Source organism: Aspergillus alliaceus (genome assembly GCF_009176365.1).
Source record: "Aspergillus alliaceus strain CBS 536.65 unplaced genomic scaffold BDW43scaffold_11, whole genome shotgun sequence".
NCBI lineage: Eukaryota > Fungi > Ascomycota > Eurotiomycetes > Eurotiales > Aspergillaceae > Aspergillus > Aspergillus alliaceus.
Genome location: NW_022474694.1, coordinates 131,505 through 148,774, shown reverse-complemented (window position 1 = coordinate 148,774; position 17,270 = coordinate 131,505). Strand labels below are relative to the sequence as shown.

General features: G+C 48.7%; 6 protein-coding genes and 2 non-coding genes across 8 annotated transcripts; 2 read left to right on the top strand and 6 right to left on the bottom strand.

The window, feature by feature from the left end:
- Nucleotides 1–1,583: 1,583 nt before the first annotated feature.
- Nucleotides 1,584–3,382, bottom strand: BDW43DRAFT_308959 (cytochrome P450; the record flags this gene model as incomplete). Its single annotated transcript, XM_032046611.1, has 4 exons — nt 1,584–2,008; nt 2,068–2,401; nt 2,494–3,035; nt 3,124–3,382. The coding sequence occupies 4 exons, from the start codon at nt 3,380–3,382 to the stop codon at nt 1,584–1,586; spliced, it is 1,560 nt and encodes a 519-aa protein (XP_031902459.1).
- A 4,377-nt stretch (nt 3,383–7,759) lies between these two features.
- Nucleotides 7,760–8,549, top strand: BDW43DRAFT_23948 (SIMPL domain-containing protein). Its single transcript, XM_032039649.1, has one exon. It carries the CDS (start codon nt 7,811–7,813, stop codon nt 8,489–8,491), a length of 681 nt encoding a protein of 226 aa, XP_031902458.1. The 5' UTR covers nt 7,760–7,810; the 3' UTR covers nt 8,492–8,549.
- A 323-nt stretch (nt 8,550–8,872) lies between these two features.
- BDW43DRAFT_t65 lies at nt 8,873–8,943 on the bottom strand. Its single transcript has one exon. It is a non-coding gene; the product is annotated as a tRNA-Gly (tRNA).
- Nucleotides 8,944–8,953: 10 nt separating this feature from the next.
- On the bottom strand, nt 8,954–9,027 carry BDW43DRAFT_t64. Its single transcript has one exon. It is a non-coding gene; the product is annotated as a tRNA-Ile (tRNA).
- Nucleotides 9,028–9,323: 296 nt separating this feature from the next.
- Nucleotides 9,324–10,516, bottom strand: BDW43DRAFT_269275 (class I SAM-dependent methyltransferase). The gene has a single exon (XM_032041209.1). It carries the CDS (start codon nt 10,402–10,404, stop codon nt 9,481–9,483), a length of 924 nt encoding a protein of 307 aa, XP_031902457.1. The 5' UTR covers nt 10,405–10,516; the 3' UTR covers nt 9,324–9,480.
- A 291-nt stretch (nt 10,517–10,807) lies between these two features.
- On the bottom strand, nt 10,808–12,221 carry BDW43DRAFT_269273 (uncharacterized protein). The gene is made up of 2 exons (XM_032041208.1): nt 11,486–12,221; nt 10,808–11,422 (listed from the first exon to the last, which is right to left on the bottom strand). The coding sequence occupies exons 1-2, from the start codon at nt 11,706–11,708 to the stop codon at nt 11,325–11,327; spliced, it is 321 nt and encodes a 106-aa protein (XP_031902456.1). The 5' UTR covers nt 11,709–12,221; the 3' UTR covers nt 10,808–11,324.
- A 127-nt stretch (nt 12,222–12,348) lies between these two features.
- BDW43DRAFT_269272 (uncharacterized protein) lies at nt 12,349–13,653 on the top strand. Its single transcript, XM_032041207.1, has 2 exons — nt 12,349–12,646; nt 12,728–13,653. The coding sequence occupies exons 1-2, from the start codon at nt 12,467–12,469 to the stop codon at nt 13,592–13,594; spliced, it is 1,047 nt and encodes a 348-aa protein (XP_031902455.1). The 5' UTR covers nt 12,349–12,466; the 3' UTR covers nt 13,595–13,653.
- Nucleotides 13,654–13,838: 185 nt separating this feature from the next.
- Nucleotides 13,839–16,708, bottom strand: BDW43DRAFT_269268 (alpha-galactosidase). Its single transcript, XM_032041206.1, has 3 exons — nt 16,256–16,708; nt 15,574–16,183; nt 13,839–15,506 (listed from the first exon to the last, which is right to left on the bottom strand). Exons 1-3 carry the CDS (start codon nt 16,353–16,355, stop codon nt 13,964–13,966), a joined length of 2,253 nt encoding a protein of 750 aa, XP_031902454.1. The 5' UTR covers nt 16,356–16,708; the 3' UTR covers nt 13,839–13,963.
- Between the last annotated feature and the right edge of the window lie 562 nt (nt 16,709–17,270).

Genomic DNA, 17,270 nt, shown 5'->3' with positions numbered 1-17,270 from the left:
AGTGATAAAACATGGCGCGACGCGGGACTGGTTAGCTGAATATTTGCAGATCCTGTGCTTTGAAATGGCGGCTGCAGGGCTGATGAACCTCTTTCTGTGTCTGGTTATTTGGGGGATCTGCGATTATTCCGACCCACAAGAATAAGAAATGGCAGGGGTATGCAGCTATGACAGCAGCTTTATACGCAAAGACCTACTATCGGAGACTTCAGTGACACACACTAAGCATTGCAATCCGGTCAACGACTGCGCCAACGTAACAGGTACGTACCCGTTTACAAGTGCAGACGGTGCACCGCTACGCTGCACCAGGTTGATAAATGGCGTTCGAGCTTTCTAGGGTTATCTATCTACTACTAATAACCTATTACTAATGCTTCTCTTAGAGCGTATTCCAGCAGTCTACACATCGCCTTTTCCCATAGACGACAATATGCGACAGGACAGGGCTGCGACACTTTGTTGTCTGACAATGGAAAGTGTGGGGGGGAGGATTCCGTACAACTTCCAGAGCCTCGAGCGCCAAAAAACCTACTGAAGACACCCTTGTAGCCATGTCTAGTTTCTATCATGGGGTTGGCCACTCTCACTATGAACAGAAGGTGTTTTGCTTCTGTTGAGAAACCATTGCGGCAGACAGCAGAAAGACGAAAGAAGGCATTTTGGGAAAGAGAATATTGACACTCTCGAATCTTTCCACTGGCTTGGCTGTTCGCTGGTTAAACAAAAGAAACACCAAGTGGCAGAGCCAATACTTCAGCGCGCATTGGAAAGACGTGGCAGATTGCTCGGGGAAGAACATCCAGACACACTTATGTCCATTCAGCTACTTGGCTGCTCACTGTATGGACAGAAGAGGTATAATGCAGCAAGGCAACACTTCCAAATGCTGTTAGATACACAAGAAAGAGTGTATGGGAGGGGACACCTGCATACACTTGAGTCAATTTTCTGGCTCGCCCGCACACTGTATCAGTTGGAAAAATACAAGATGGCGGAGCCACTATTCCAAGAAGTGGTGGAAGGAAAGGAGAATATTCTTGGAACTGTGTGCGAGGACACTATACAGGCAATCTACGAGCTTGGCCGTTCGCTATTTAAAAAGGAAAATATAAAGCAGCGGAGATAGCATTCCTAAAGGTAGTGGAAGCGCGAAAGGGGGTTCTTGGTAAGGAACACGAGGACACGAAAGCCTCCATCGGGTGGCTCAAAGGCTCACAACGTCTACTTTTCCAATAGCCCATAGGTAGTTCATTTATTGGTTTTCCTTTCTATCCGTTTCATTTTTTTTTCCGGCTATGGTCATCTAAAATCTGCTTACCTTTTTTCTCATCCAATGGCTACAGCCTTGTTGCATAGAGCCAGCACACAGGTGGGCCCTTGGGCAACTACATCAGCAAGTACCTTTAGCCAAGCCAGTAGGGAGGTAGCACTGAAGAGACGGAAACCAAAACCAACTGACAGATCTAAACTTCTCAGAATATCTATGACCTACGGCTGTCTCTGTGCCGGCTACGGGGCGGGCTGTAGAATCATGCCATATTGAATAAGGACGTATACCAATTATATCTCAAGACATTAAACTAGCTAATCCGAACGCGAACGCCCTGCGATCCAGGCTTAACATGCGGCAAAAACATATCGCGATAGCAATCCACAGAAGAACGATCTGTCTCAAACAGCTCAAAGTCGAAGTTACGGAAAACGTTCGCGATGGTCAAATACATCTCCGCGTAGGCTAAATTGATACCGAGACACGACCGGGTGCCTTTACCAAAGGAAACAAGGTATCGCGTCAACTTTCTTCCATCAGGAGCGAGAGGGTCCCCAAGCCAACGCTCGGGTTTGTACGTATACGAGTCGGGGAATATCTCTTCGTCGTGGGCGACGGAGTAGTTATCCATACTAACTACTGTTCCCGGGGGTATCACGTAGTTCTTGTAAGCGAGAGATATGTGGTCCGAAATTCGGAAGGCGCGCTGGCTTGTACCGTAGGACATGCGGACACCTGATGGGTTGTAAGCCTAGGTTTCGTTTGCTTTGGCACAAGGAGAGCGGGCTACGCACATTCTTGGATACAAGCGGTTAGATAAGGAAGCTTTTCCAGGTCGGTTAACGATGGCATATTGTTGGGATCGGGTATCGTAGCTTGTAGCTCCTCGCGTAAACGTTTGTAGATGTTGGGCGTGTTGATGATGTGAAAGCTCGCCACGGACAGGGCATATCTTGTCGTATCGAAGCCTGCTCCGATAACAGTGATAGCCTCCTGTTGTAGACGGGTCAAAGTGAGCTCTTCTGGAGGCAGATCAGAGTCTAGCAATGCATTGAAGACGTTTGTCTGCTCTGAGCCTTTCCGTTTTTCTTTGTTCGCAAGAATATCGGAAACTTGATCGGCCATTTCCTGCTTGTATGTTAGAGACACTGAAACGCTATTTTTACCATCCGCATCACTCTAACAGAGTGAAATGGATCATGAACTCATTCATAGAATACCTGATTATAATTATGCACAGACTTCAAGCCCGGCTGCAATGCCTCCACCACACCCTGTGGCAGAGAATTAAAAATAGTGGCAACCCAAGGGAACTGTGTAATCAAATGAACTCCATCCAGTAGATCGAATAACGCTTGGATGAAGGGAGATTTGAAGTCTGGTGCCTCGAGAAAATCATATCCACGATCGAGACAAAACCGGACAATGATATCCGATGCGATGCATCCCATCATCCAGTCAAGACGAAAGATCTTCCCGGTCCCTTGATACTCCCGTCGCAAGCGGCTGCAGAGCTTAGTGATCTGCTCCTGCATCATCGGTACGGCGTTATTGATTGCGCGTTTTGAGAAATATGGGTTGAGAGCTGCCCGGCGATGACGGTGGACCTCGTGTTTGTGTGTTGGGAATAAGCCATTAGGATTGTTGAAACGGTGCTCGAGAGCTTTCGGTTTATCCCATGGTAGTGATTGCGAGTACATCTCCTCGAAGAAGGAAGAATCCTGAATATGGATTTCATAAGGGCTTAAACGGATAATGGGGCCTTGGATTTCATAATTAACTCAGGTTCTTTCCCAATTGCCCAACCTCAACATCAAGGATTAAGGAAAAAACAAAATACATATGCTTACCATACTTCTCATGCAATTTGCGGTAATGCCACAGGTACTGTCCACCTGGAGATTTGAAGAATTCATAGTACGTTTCGTACCATTGAGTAAAAGCAGCAAGCTTAGGACCCGGAAAGTTTGCCAACGGATGCAATGTGATGCGATATATACCTAACACCAGACCGTACAGGAGAACAGCCACCACGGTCGCTGTGAAAAGAGCCACTGGAGACTGAAATGGTGGTCCAATAACCGTCACAAAGTCCTGGGTGAATCCCATGGTGCAGGGGTAGAATATTGTTCAGAGCCAAATGCCTAGGGATTTTTGCTCCGCAAGTTCGATACCCATAGACCCGGCAGTCTGGCACCACGATTTCTGCAGGAAAAAAGAAAGCCATTATCTCAAATATGACAGGCCCCTATAGTGGGTCATGGCTATGCGAACATGCACATCGTCGTCGAGTGGGAAAGTGAACGGATGATACGTTTTCGGTTATGGATTAGCATTGACCTTCGCCGAATTGTGTCTAGTTTCGGGGGTGTTGCCATATCGTCAAAGTCTCGTCTGAGTCTTCCTTGGAAATTGAAGGAGACCCACATCCTGCAGAACCAGACGATTGGTACGATCCGTAGTGCCGAGTATGCAACTATTAGACCCACCGCAGTAGTGAGAACACGGAGTAGTCGGCCACCTATCACATCCGTGGGAATAATCCACCGGATGTTCCTGATGGGCGACAGTAACTGCCAAATCAGTAAGCAGAAGCGACAATCTCTCGGAATACGCCGTATGAGGCCTGTCGTTGAGTTTAGACGCGGAATTGTCTGGTTGTCTGTGCAGGATACGTGCATCTTATTCAATATTTGATGTAAACATGCATTATACCGGCCAAATTAATCAAGCCTGTTTGTTTGTTCCTTTTCTTTTTTTTTCCAGCTCACGGGTTCCTAGAAATTAACTTATAACAGGTTATCTATAAGTGAGGAGAACTCGAAGCACTGGCCAAAACGGCCAGAATGTCCCCGTCGCACGACGTCCGTCTCCATAAATGGCGTAACTTAAAAATATGTCAAAGCGTTCGTACAGAAGTTCGGTAGATGGTGAAGTTAGTGGCTAGCTGTCCTCGTTGTAGATCCAGCACTAGGTCTTACAGGCTTCACGTGTGAGACTTAAGAATCAGTGCGCATGCAAGTCCCATTTCTTTCCAATGGTATCATCGGTGTTATAGAGTGATGGTTAGGGCTAGATCTCCCAGAGTAAAGCTCTATTCTCTATGAATTTGCCAAATAAAATCTTCCTTTTTCTCCTTGTGCGTTCCAGTTGGCGGACTGACTATAGATGGAGTCGAGTGTGTATGGATGACACCGTTCCAAGTACGGTCCAAATTATTCGAGGCATAGCTTGCGTTCAACTATATGAGATACCCACTTTCGCTACACCAAGAAGGAAGGAGGATGCTGGGGCGGGAAGGCAATAACAACGGCTTATATGCCAGGTTTCAAGCTTAACAGTTCATGCTCGATGGGATATATCAGCTGTACTCCATTTTACAAAGCAATCCAATTGGAATCAAAGCCGGTGTGGTTAGGCCAACGAAGCGAATCCTGTAAACCAGGAGGGAGATCCCTGCAAAGAGTCTAGGCTAATTAACAGTATCGCCCCGTTTCTTTCTTTATTTCAAATTTGCTTTCTGTCTGAGACTTTTTTTTTCTTTAGTTTGCTTGGACCGATGAAATAACCTTTCCTTCAGTTAGCGCGGACTTCATATGAAGATCGACAGTCGCTCACTGAACACCCGAATATAATGTGGAGCAATAAGCCAATCCTAGACACTTGGGGGATACGAGGGGCACCGAAACGATGATGCTATCTTCAACCAGCTTAGAAATCAAAAATATTTTCTGCGCCTGCATTGCTGCCATACGCGAATTCATTTGGACCGAAGGGCAGGCCATGCCGAAGACGTCTCGTCCGCACAGCCGGTTCACCATTGAGATTCTACTCGCGGCCCACTTTCATCGCACACTGTAGTAGCGACATTGACATTACGATAGTTAAATCCTGATGATGGTGCCCGGGAGGCACGCATGCCGCAAATGGTAAGAGTTGTGAGTCGCACAACTGACATGTCTGGGGCATAGCATGCAGACGCTGTCATCAACCTTACATATCATTCTCCTATAGCTTCCCAACGGTTCACGAGGGGCTATCATCAACCAAAGCATAATGGAAGGCGATTATCCTGTGGCAAATGGTAGATGCCGAACAGATTGCGCTAAATATTAGAAAGGCACTCTAAGACGTCATCGATCGTTGAGATTGTTGGCGAACTGCCATCGCCGTACGTACTTTTGTGTTTCCGAGTTGTCACAGGCTCCAAATGGAATCTGCAAAACGGCAAACCAGATGGTCCTGCAATTGAGGGCCACCGAGACGGGATTCAGGTTGAGCTGTGCGCTAATGATCGCCCTTATTCACTCCTTAGTTGGAGCATTGCAGGTCTCAACATCCTTCCGCCTTAAGACATGCTGAAGGACAACTCGGAATGTGCCCGCATATCTATTAGAAATAGTCCCTCTTGCTTAGGCTATTCAGCATTGTAGCAGTTTACATCGAAAGATGCCGAGGGATGCCACTAGAGGCTTCAATAATCAGCACAGATATACGGTACGCTTCGGTGCGGTCAATCGCGAACTCCGACTTTGTCAGAAGACCGAAAAACGATTCAACCTTCCAAGTTCCATGAACATATCTATGTAGCACTCAATAGATATTGTCGAGCTTGCCCGCCTAACATAGCCATCTCCCTTTATCACAACAGCACCATGTGGGTAAGACCATGAGTCTCTTGGAAACTAACCGCGGACCTGCACCCATCCAAGCCTATGGTCGAGACCAAGAATCTGTTCTAAAGGCTTGGTAAACAACAGAGGCATAGGTGATGTCCATGATTTATCGTATTATTAGCTCATCAAGCCCCTTGCAAACATGAGACGTGTAACCGCAGATCTCCGGGCTCCGAATCTGCACAGGAGCAAAGATTTGCAGAAATGTGTCACCTAACAACCAGATCTAGACCGGACCTGAATAGCAAAGAAATAGAGACACTTCCTCGCGAATTTATGTATAACTAACCAATTAGTTGGACTGCAGCCTCCTCCAGAGATCGTGAGCTTGAAATTTCTTTGGTGAGATTAGGGGTTGTTATCGCCTCGAAGGTGTTCAATAATTGACTAAGACTGTTACAGGCTTGTGATAGATCCGATGAACCGTATAAATCGAGGGATTCTCCACCAGCCTCCCCTAAAACTTCGCCCAACCTCTCCAGATCGGATCAAGCGGTGAGAGTCTGCAGGAAATTGATCTCTAACCTCCTAAGGCATCACGTCTATACTCCGACCAAGTGGCTTTTGACATGTTACCAGCGCATATATCGCGGATTTTCCATCGGACAACATTGGGTGAGATAATGGGCGAGGGCAGCCACTATGGGCTTGCTAAAGTTAATGTCAACCTTCGTTAAGAATGTGATAACATACAGTACGTGGGCGATATTGTTGGCAGTAACTCAACCTCGACACCTCAGAGGATGTCTACTCGAGCCTATCTAGTGTACGGATCAAGCTATCAAGCTTCGCAACAGCAGGTGAAATGGACACTATTCGACATTCAAAGACATTCATAGTGCAAGATTCCATGTGAATTTCTCACGGAGAATTCATACTCATCGCGGTCACAGATCCTCAACCCAAATCCACAGAGGTCCGTTCAGCCGCAGGGAGTATCGTATGCAGCCAGCCCTGCTGATCGGGATGCATAATTGATGCGACTACGTATTGCCTTCAGGAAGCAACCTCTCCGCAAACAATTGTTTGCGAATCACATCCAATAACCGTCGAGGAGTGCGTCCGAGTGCAATGCAGAACCAGGCGGGATACGTTTTATGCGATAAAAGTGGCAAATCTCAATGTGTGCGCCCATTTCGCTAATTCCCATCGCGAGCACATTTCAGCATGCTTTCACTCTGCTGGACGACTCTTTCGCCGAGGATCAAGGACGCTGAACACAGCCCGGTTTATTGTGGCGCCTAATCCTATACCAGCCGAGCTTGCCACACGGGTGGATACCAACCATCTTTGTTGTCTTGGGGCTGATGCAGTCCTACCTGCGGGTACCTCGCTCCTGCTTGGCACAGTTAGGGTCTCATACTCACTACAACTGGGGGAGCTAGGCAAGATCTTCACCTAGTTACTCGAACCTAGGAACACTCATAGGGCTCGATGGACTTCTCAGCCTTGTACACAGCCATCCGATAACGTCATGGTTGACTGTGATGGGCTTTGGCAAATTGCGCTAGAGGCCCAAACATGCTAGTGGATGGGCCATTCTATACCCCATCCACTTTATCGAATGCCGATATTGACAAATTCAATCGGGGGCGATGTAACACGAAAAGAGTGCCAAGATCGAAGATCTCCTAGGTTTGAAGACACACGAGCTCCACCAGTAGCTTGCCAAATCAGATCCTCTCCACAGGTCCCGAAAATCTTATAGCGGAGCTTGAATTTAGGTAACAGCTTTTCCCCCTCCTTGCCACGGCCGCTACGTTATAAATACTGGACGATGCCGTAACAACTCCTCAGGTCAAGTTAAGTCCTACGTCTACAACCCTGTCATTTTACTCACAATCATATCAGAACGTTCACCATGGGCCTTACAATCCACACCGTCGGAACCTCCACCCTCCAGCGCGGGGCCGAGCGCGCCGTCATCACCCTCGACGTCGCCAGCGATGGAAACGACCAATCCACCGTCTCCCAAGATGTAACCCGCACCTCCAACCGCCTCCAGTCCCTTCTCAAAGCGATCGCGCCTAAGCAAGAATCCGGCGACCCCGCCGTCGACGCCCCCGTCACATTCTGGAGCATGAGCTCCATCAGCACCGGCAGCTATATCCCCTGGGACCACGAGAAGCAAGAACACCGGGCGCGCGTCTACACGGCGCGGACGAACTTCGAGGTCAAATTCCGCGATTTCAGCAAACTAGGCGAGTTTGTGTCGGACGTTGCGAAGGATCCGTTTGTATCGGTGCGGGACATCGATTGGCAGTTGACGGACGAGACGAAGCAGGCGCTGGGTCAGGAGAGCAGGAAACTGGCCGTGTGGGATGCCCTGGCCAAGGCGAAGGATTATGCTGGTGCCTTGAATATGAGTAATTTGCGGCCCGTTGAGATCGATGATGTGCAGGGGCACTCTGCGCCCGCGATGTATGCTTGCGCGAGGAGGGCCCCGGCCTTTGGGGGTTCGGCGGGGGAGCAGGCGTTGAATTTTGTGCCCGAGGATTGTGAGATCCGCTGCTCGGTTAAGATGCGGTTGGAGGTTGAGTAGGTTTGTGGACGGGCGGAGGCTGCGAAGTGAGGGCATGCTTTAAAGGATAGTTTGATACCACGGTTGTTGACTTTGGATGCCGTTTTATATACCACTGAACAAATTGCGGGAATCTGTCATATTAGGGTCAAAGCACAATTGCTACCGTAAAAGTCAGGTAGGGTAGAAAAGTAGGCAACGAAGATATAAAATAGAAAGAAAGGAAAAAGTGGGCGTGAGGCAGAGTTGCCCCCAATTGCCTTGGCTTTCCCTACATGGTGATATAGGGGCATTAACCGGATGGCAAGAATTGCATAGCAGAAAGCAGAAGGTGAAATATGCAGCTAGGCGAAGAAAACGAGAGAATAGGACGAAATCAAAGATTTAAAAAGAAAAATAGATTGCATCATCCGTGAATCGAACACGGGCCTCATCGATGGCAACGATGAATTCTACCACTAGACCAATGATGCTGGAAAGAAATGGTCCCGGAGAGGCTCGAACTCTCGACTTCTGAGTTATTAGCTCAGCACTCTAACCGACTGAGTTACGGGACCACTTGTTGAAGTTCGCTGTTGCTATTATGCTAATTGAGCCTGTGCTATAGTAGTGCTGGGCAGCTGCTTGCAGTGCATTCGATACAGCCTATTGATATGCTTGTTCTTGCTATAAGCTTGTTTTATCCCTTAGGGAAACATTATATGCTTCCCTTAGGCCGTGTTCTAGCAGTCTGATTGTTTGCTCTGTTCAAGGTTGGGTTGTCGGTCTTCTTGGGTAAATTTATATGACAAGATCATGAAGCTACTCATGGTATCGTCATTCAGGCCAGTCTCAATACAATAAATATATTTGGGTAGAATCCAACTGACGGTTAGAGTAAACTAGTGGCATGTGTGGTAGTATAACAAGACTTTAAATGTCCACAGCCAAAAGGGAGAAGACAAAAAGCTACGCGTGCACGCATCCATGCATACCAATAAGCCCGTTTGAAAACCCAGAGATATAAACACTCAGTCAGCCTGCTTCAAAACATAGTATGTCTCATATGAAGTATGGAGGGCTTCAACGAACTCTAGGCCGGCCTCTTTGAACCATTCCAGGAGCTCCGGCTCTCTAAACACCCTCAGCACAGTTTCAATACGATTCTCTTCTATAATATCCTCACCGCCGGCATCAGTCCGCTTGACCACCTGAAGCAGATAGCGATCAGTCTTGATTGGCCCATCGACGACCGAACTCTCAATCGGCAGTTGCCTATAAACAATACCGTCATAGAGCTTACTCGGAAAATCACATTGATCGTGCACATCTACACCCGTTGTACTCCCTTTCGTGGGCTGCGGGGACAATTGCGTTGATGTCAGATCATTTCGCACAGATAGATAGAAGCGTCCTGACCGCGGTCGAAGCAGCGCAGCAGCCTGAGCGAAAAACCCCAAGGGCTCATTGGGACTGATAAGATGACTGACACTGCCGCCTGCGAAGAGGAGTAAATCGACCTTGTTGATGTGGTTCTCTAGCAGCTCTGACGAGGTGAGATGGAGGGCTTCTCCGACGAGCCAATCAATGCGACCGACTTGTGACATGCTCCGTGCCTGCTGTTGCGCGGACATTGCACGATGGATCATCGCTGGTTCCTTGTCGACCCCGAGGAACTCGACATTTGTCAGAGGGATATTTTCTCGCACGGCATGGTCGGCGAGATTGACAAGTACGCGCCCAGCGCCTGTACCGACGTCTAGGATGACGAGGTGTTCACCGTGGTGGTCAAGAGGCGAGTAAGTCTCTAGCTGATCCTTGAAGGCAGAGGTGTAGATCTTTGCATCATCCTGCGCATTCAGGGACGTACCACATGCCCTCGCTCGCAGGTTGTGGTATTCCGCCAGATAAGCGGAGTCATGGAGCTCACTCTTGCGTCCTTGGCCGTCGCTCATAGCGCTTTCTCAAGAGAGACAAGATATGGTTACTATAACGGGTCTATAAGCAACGCAGCGAGCTTCAAGATAAGTAACTTGTAAAGACGCTGTACTAGCTAGGTGGGGTACAATTGGCATATGTATATACCAGGCCATCCTTAGGATCGACTTATCGATTCTTGGTGTTTGTGAAGGAAGATACAATGATGAGTAATGAGGGAAGTGGCAACAGAGTTGATGTAAGACGTGGCTCGTGCGCACCCAAACCCTGGGAACTAAACGTGGGGAAATTCAACATCGACAAGCTAAATATGGAAAGTTTGAGAAGTATCACGGATGTTTCCCAATAATAAACTTGAAACACAATTCAAGTGGTAATAAAACTTATAATATACATTAATGCGAAGTAAACATGGGCAAAGTTCTCCAGTGGTAGGTGACATATCACGACGCTAATTCATGTTGAAATCGGTGCCCGCGAGCTTCTACCGGACTGGCCTGTTGCAGTCTGAACATGCATTGCTTCTCTCCAGCGGCAGTACTGCCAGAAAGATAGATTTAGGCCCTGTTAGCCTGAAACTCCCTTGCGCATCTATGGGAAAACCAGACTACGGCCGGAAGGGCCAGCAAATTTTGCACATCCAAGCCCGACACCAACACCGAGTCCCACCTTTACCTGCGTTGACATTTCAGATGGATCGGAGGGTACGGTGGGTAACGAGACGGGGATAGACGAAGATTTTGATGTGCTATATCCCACGGATGTTGGAGCCCCTGTCATGCTAGTTGGTGTCAGTGCCATGGTAGTAGGCAACAGTGTCGTGCTAGTACACATCGGTATAGTGCTAGTAGGTGTCAGTGCGTCGTCGTCGGATCTTTCGCTCTTTTAGTGATATTGAAGAAATGGCTAGCAAAAGAGATTTGGGCCCATTGGGTCATTAGCATTCTCGGATCTGAAGATAAAAAACGTTTCCACCGTCTAAGTTTCGCTGGGTTGACACTATCCAGTTATATTTCACTCGCTCGGATAGGTTTGCTGTTGTTTTCTGTCAGGCTGGAAGAAACGAGAACCTGAGAAGCATGGCGAGTAAGGACATACTTTGTAGCCATTCGTAATAGGGATTGTCCTTTTGCCGTAGCAGAATCGAAAAACCCTCCAGGCTGGTGGACTCTCGTAGCTGAACCACTTGCTCAAGTTCGTAAACCGGATTATGCCTATCCATATGAATAGCATCCGCTAGTGGCGGATTATAGATGGTACCCAGCTCCACTTGGACCGAAGGATGGAGCAGCAGTGCAAGTACTAGGGGTACCTTTAACATGTTCTTCGAGGGTCTTGCAAGAACAGGACATCAAACTTCAAAGACATTCAGTGGAACGGGTGCAGGTGTTGATACAAAGACTTCACAAGTGAGGAAGTGTTCATTCTTGGGTTCGGAAAGAAAAGTCAGGGTTTGCTTGTGCTACCCTAAAGACGATCCATTCTGTAGGGCTGTAGGGCATTGCTTTCACTCTTTGAGGGAATTTGACCTCTAGCGATGTTTGAGTTGTCTTAAAAATCCGACATTAATATAGAGTCTCTCTTTGGCGCTGTCATCGGAGGAAATGGTGCCTCTCTCTCCTTCTGTATGTGAAAGGGAAATTCCTAGAAACATATCCAATAGAAAAGGATTGGAGATATAATGTTTTAGTTCAACAATTCTTCCCATAAGAGCCCTCAAGGGGCATCGATAGGGTTGGCAAGGACCTGTGAGACCTTCGAGTCGAGGTATTAATAGACAAAGAACTCCGCAGGGCAGAGAAACGGGGCTTGTTGGCGGGAAGGAAGATGCACCATTGGATCCCGTTCATGCAACTAGGGCTCTGGTCTTAGGGACCTGGGGCGGAAATACCACCCTGGGGGTGGCGCCAAACTCCTGAAGAGGAAAGATTGGCGTTTTAATAACCGCCACTAAATGTCTCTTTGCTTTGCTTACCTTTCAAATCCCCCAATTCTCTCCCCAGATTTTCTCTGTAATCCTCACACACCATGGCTGCTACTACAACATCTTGAGCCTGAAGTTGCGAAACAAAGTGAATCATGCTAGTCGCGACACGCCAGACTCTCTTTATCGGAATTGGCGTTAGCCTTCTTTTGCTGCTTTTGTATATCTCGAGGAGCTCTCTGTCCCAAGCAACTCGGATAGTTACTCCAACTCCAACGGCCCCAGCCCCGCCTCTTCCACCGATCCATCACAGTGCAGACAATGCTACCTTGGGGGTACGGCTCATCCGCACACCTTGCGCTTTATATTCTATTTGGTCCTCCGGAACGTTACCCAGCTGACCTTTGACGAAATAGTTTCAAAAGATCCTCGCTCTCTCCACGGGTCCTTCATGGCGAACTCGGGGATTATTAGCTGCCGCAAACCTGACAGGCCTCTCCATTGATATTCCACCACAGCCACCAATTCACCCTGACCTCGTTACAACATTTGAAACCCTAGGACAAGATGGCATTGAGCGACCTACCCACGGTGCAAGCATTGCCTGGCTTGCGCATCTCGATATCATCAAATACACAATCCAAGCAGACCTCGACACTGTCCTAATCCTCGAAGACGACGCAGACTGGGACGTATCCATTCGCTCGCAAATGATCAAGGTAGCCGAGGGCGTCCGCAATCTGACAAAAACAACCGAGATTGGTACTGCACCGTATGGCCGTGACTGGGACGTCCTTTGGATCGGTCACTGCGGGGAATACTGGGAAGACATGTACGAGACGATCTTATTCGAGGATCCCACTGCATGCCCCCATAAATACTACTTTGGCTGGGCGAAGTCGTTCGTCGAACGTATGCCGGATCACCAGCGCGCAGTGTATAGGTCGGTCAATCCGGTGTGTTCTTTCGCATATGGTTTGTCACGGCCCGGCTCTCGGAAAGTGCTGGAGCTGCTAGGTGCAGGGCAGGACGAAGCATTTGACGTGAGCATGATGCACTCTTGTAAAGCTGGAAAATTGAACTGTATATCGGTTTTGCCCGAGGTTGTGCATCAGTATTTTCCCAGCCCAGCATTCGGAGTCAAGAGTAAGGTAGATATTGGAAATGGGGAGCAGGCTGGTCCTGACGAGGCTGAGTTCGAGCATATCAAGGGTTCGACGGAGAATATTCTTGAAAGTGCGCGATGTCGTGCTTTGTGGGATCAGAGATGCTTGAAGGAATGATTTTCTTTTTCTTGTTCTTCAGATCGGTTGGTTATGTTGCCGTTTTTTTTTTTTTTTTTGCACATCCCTGGACACTTCACCTATGTCTACCAAGCCATGCTTGGCGTTGGGAGTTAAATGTTTGTATTATTTCAGGATTTCTATTTCGTTATTTGTCTGTTTGTCTTGAACGGATACTGTAGAAGTGATTCTGGATACAATGTGAATGAGGGCACCTAGATCTTTCTGCAAACTCTTACGCCTCATATACTTAGCGAGGAATTGTTCCATGCTTTAAATGGAGTATTGAAGAAGAATAAGTAATCATTCATCATTTCGTTATTTGGCATACGAATTATTATCGTCTCTAGTCACATCATTCGTTCCCCATTACAGCTTCTCCAAGAACACAACCTTGCTGCCATAATCCGAGTTGAAATAATACTGCAGGCCCATGTTCATCAAGGTCGAACCAGAGTATGATCCACTTCCATCGACACTATACAAGGCCTTGGGATCCAATCCTTGCAGCCTGATCCAAGGAGTAGCATGATTGACATTAGCGGCAAGCTGGAAATAGAAGAGGACTGCATGATTGCCATCCTCCGAGATGAACAGCGCCGCCGGCCAGTTGGACTCTTCAGGCAGGCTGAGACGCCACATATCACCAGTCAGTACGATCGGGTTGACCTTCTCAGCCAAAGCGAGGAGTCCAGGGACTTCAGCCTTCTCGTCCTCGTGCAACTCAGCTGGGTCAAGCTCGAGACCAAATGATCCGCCCATCATGGCGACGTGACCGCGAAAACCTACCGGAATGGTGCGTCCTGTCTGTGCATTCGGCACTGCGGAGAGATGTGCACCCATTGCGCTGGGTGGGTATGCCAGCGAGGTACCAAACTGGATCGTAATGCGTTCTAGGGCATCAGTGTTGTCAGAAGTCCAGATTTGGGGGAAGTACTCGAGCACACCGGGATCGAAGCGTCCACCGCCTGAGGCGCAACCTTCCCAGAGGACGTCAGGGAAGCGCGTGGTCAGAGTTTCGAATACGCGGTACATGCCGAGAATGTAAGCATGGTCACTGCTGGGTGAGGATGACTCGTGCATTGCCCGGTTAAAATCCCACTTTACGTAGGAAATGGCTGAGCTGTTCAGAATGTTGGTAACAGAATCGATGATATAGTCCTGCACCTCGGGCAAAGCAAGGTTCAGTACGAGCTGGTTACGTTGCAAGGTGCGTGGGTATTGACCGGCATGGAGCACCCAGTCCGGATGTTCACGGTATAGACTCGAGTTGGGATTGACCATTTCTGGCTCAACCCAGATACCAAAGCGGAGGTCGGTCGATGAGTTCGCCGCCTTCAGCTTTGTGACATCCTGTACCAGAGGACCTAGGCCATCGGGGAAACGGTCCGGATTGGGCACCCAGTCGCCCAGACCGGCGTTGTCCGAGGTGCGTGGGTACTTGTCGCCGAACCAACCGTCGTCCATCACGAAGAGTTTCACTCCTAACGCGGCCGACTCTTCCGCTAGGCGATAGATTCTGCTCTCGTTGAAATCAAAATAGAGACCCTCCCAGCTATTGAGCAGCACGGGGCGGTCCGACGTGGCAAACTTGCTCTTGATCAGATGATTGCGGTATAGGCGATGCAACGAGCGAGACATGCCGCCGATACCATCCTTTGAGTAGACTGAAACACATTCCGGAGAGGTGAGCGTTTCACCGGCGGCCAGCTGCCAAGACAGCTGACTGGGATTAAATCCCAGAAGTGCGCGTGTGAGACCCTGGGATCCCTTCTCGACATCTACGGCGAATGAGCCAGTGTAGACAAGCGAAAATCCCCATACCTCGCCATGAGCTTCGGTTGTGGAGGGATGCGTTAACGCAAGGAAGGGGTTGTGTAGATGAGAAGAGAAACCAGTGCTGCTTCCGAAGCTGTACATTTGGGAGTGTATCGTCAGTTCGCTGTTGCCAGCACAAGTGTTTTCTGAAAGTCACTAACCCTTGAGTTCCATATTCAACCTTTCGCCTTTGGCGATGGGCTTCTCTCGCCCAATCACCTCTGAGGCTAATCATATCAAGATCCTCGTAAGGGAAATCGACGCTGAAACTAGACAGGGCCTCGACCGTGATGTTTTGAGTGCCCTTGTTCGTAACATTTGCACTCCGTACAATCGCGTCGTACTTGGGAAAGATGGAGTATGACAAGTCGGCCGCGATAGAGCTGTAGTTGTCGTACAGATGTACCACCAAGGTCGTGACATCCTCCTCAGTACCGTAGGTCGCAGGCAGACCCGGCAAGGCAGGTTTTCCCCGAATCACTGAATGAGACTGATACTGCAGATCGGTTACAGTGTAGCCTTCGGACTGGCGAATTCGAACCGCAGGAATACGGAAGTCTCCTCGGCCTTGATCTGGGAACTCACGGCGAAAGCGGCCCTCCAAACCGACCCAACCGCCAACTCCCTCAGGCCCAGATGATGGAAACAGGTCACCCGTGATGCTACCACCGAAATGATCGGATACCAGGTCGCCATTGGTCTCGTTTACACGGAAGCGGTATGAGACATTCTCGCCATTAAGGGTGAAGGTCTTACCGTCCACGACAACCGCTGTACGTGTGTCAATTGATATGGGAGCTCAATAGATGGTTACAGAGAACTGGCTTATCATTGTTCACTCACCGTCGCTGGAAGAGTCCTGCGCCATGACTGATAGGCCGTTTCCAAATACCGTCAGAAGGCCTGCAGCTGCCAAAGCAGCTCGCTTTGTGGAGCCAAACATCTTGTGTTAAATGAGAGAGAAGTGCAGTTGAGGCGATCCGAGCCCCCAATAAGGATGGGTATCCATGCATTTAAATAGTCTCGGGGAAGCATGCAAATGATTATTCCCCCAATCAATTGCCAAGTCGCATTCCCACACAAGCATCGTCATTATTGCCCTTTTCACCGACGAAGAGTTGGATTCGATGTTGACAGAAGGCATTGGAAGTGGGCCGACGAAATTCGCGCATCTATTCGAACAGAAATGAACGCTGATTTCTCTTCCATCGTCACGTCATGGTTCCTTTTGAGAAGTTGGGATGAACAGACCGATTCCTCATCTAGGAATGTGGGGGTTTATCTTGCCAAATGCGGAGGAATATCGGGGAAATTGAGTAGTGTTTTTCTTTCCCCCACATACCCCGTACCCCCATGTCCACTCTTTCCGAGGGAGACTTTGGACTCTGGAGGACCATTGGGGTGCATTCTTATGCTCGAACTGAGTAGGACCTACTGTACGAAGTCTACGCTACGGGCAAATCTCCGAGAGTTTGTAAAAAGCTCGGTGGAGCAAAACCATATAATCCTCGATAGACTGACTGAATAAACTTTAGTGATAAGTATGCGGGGTGTTCGTTGCTTTAGATCGGATTTTGGGGACCTTTCAGAATGACGGAAATCTAGCCCACGGAGTCTATCCGAAGCCGGGGCCTTCTTTCGCCTCGGAGCTATCTCCGTCGCTCGTATGTGCAAATTATCCTGTGCCCCGAGGCCATACCGCTATGGTTCTTACCGAGTGAGGCTGCCTGGAGATCGGACCACTTCGGTCTCTTCCTTGTCTTCCCCCCCAAAGTGATTCTGCTATATAGATAGTATGATCAAGAATGAAAGAAAGGTCACTAAGGACATCTAGCCAGGAGCCTGCATGATCATACCA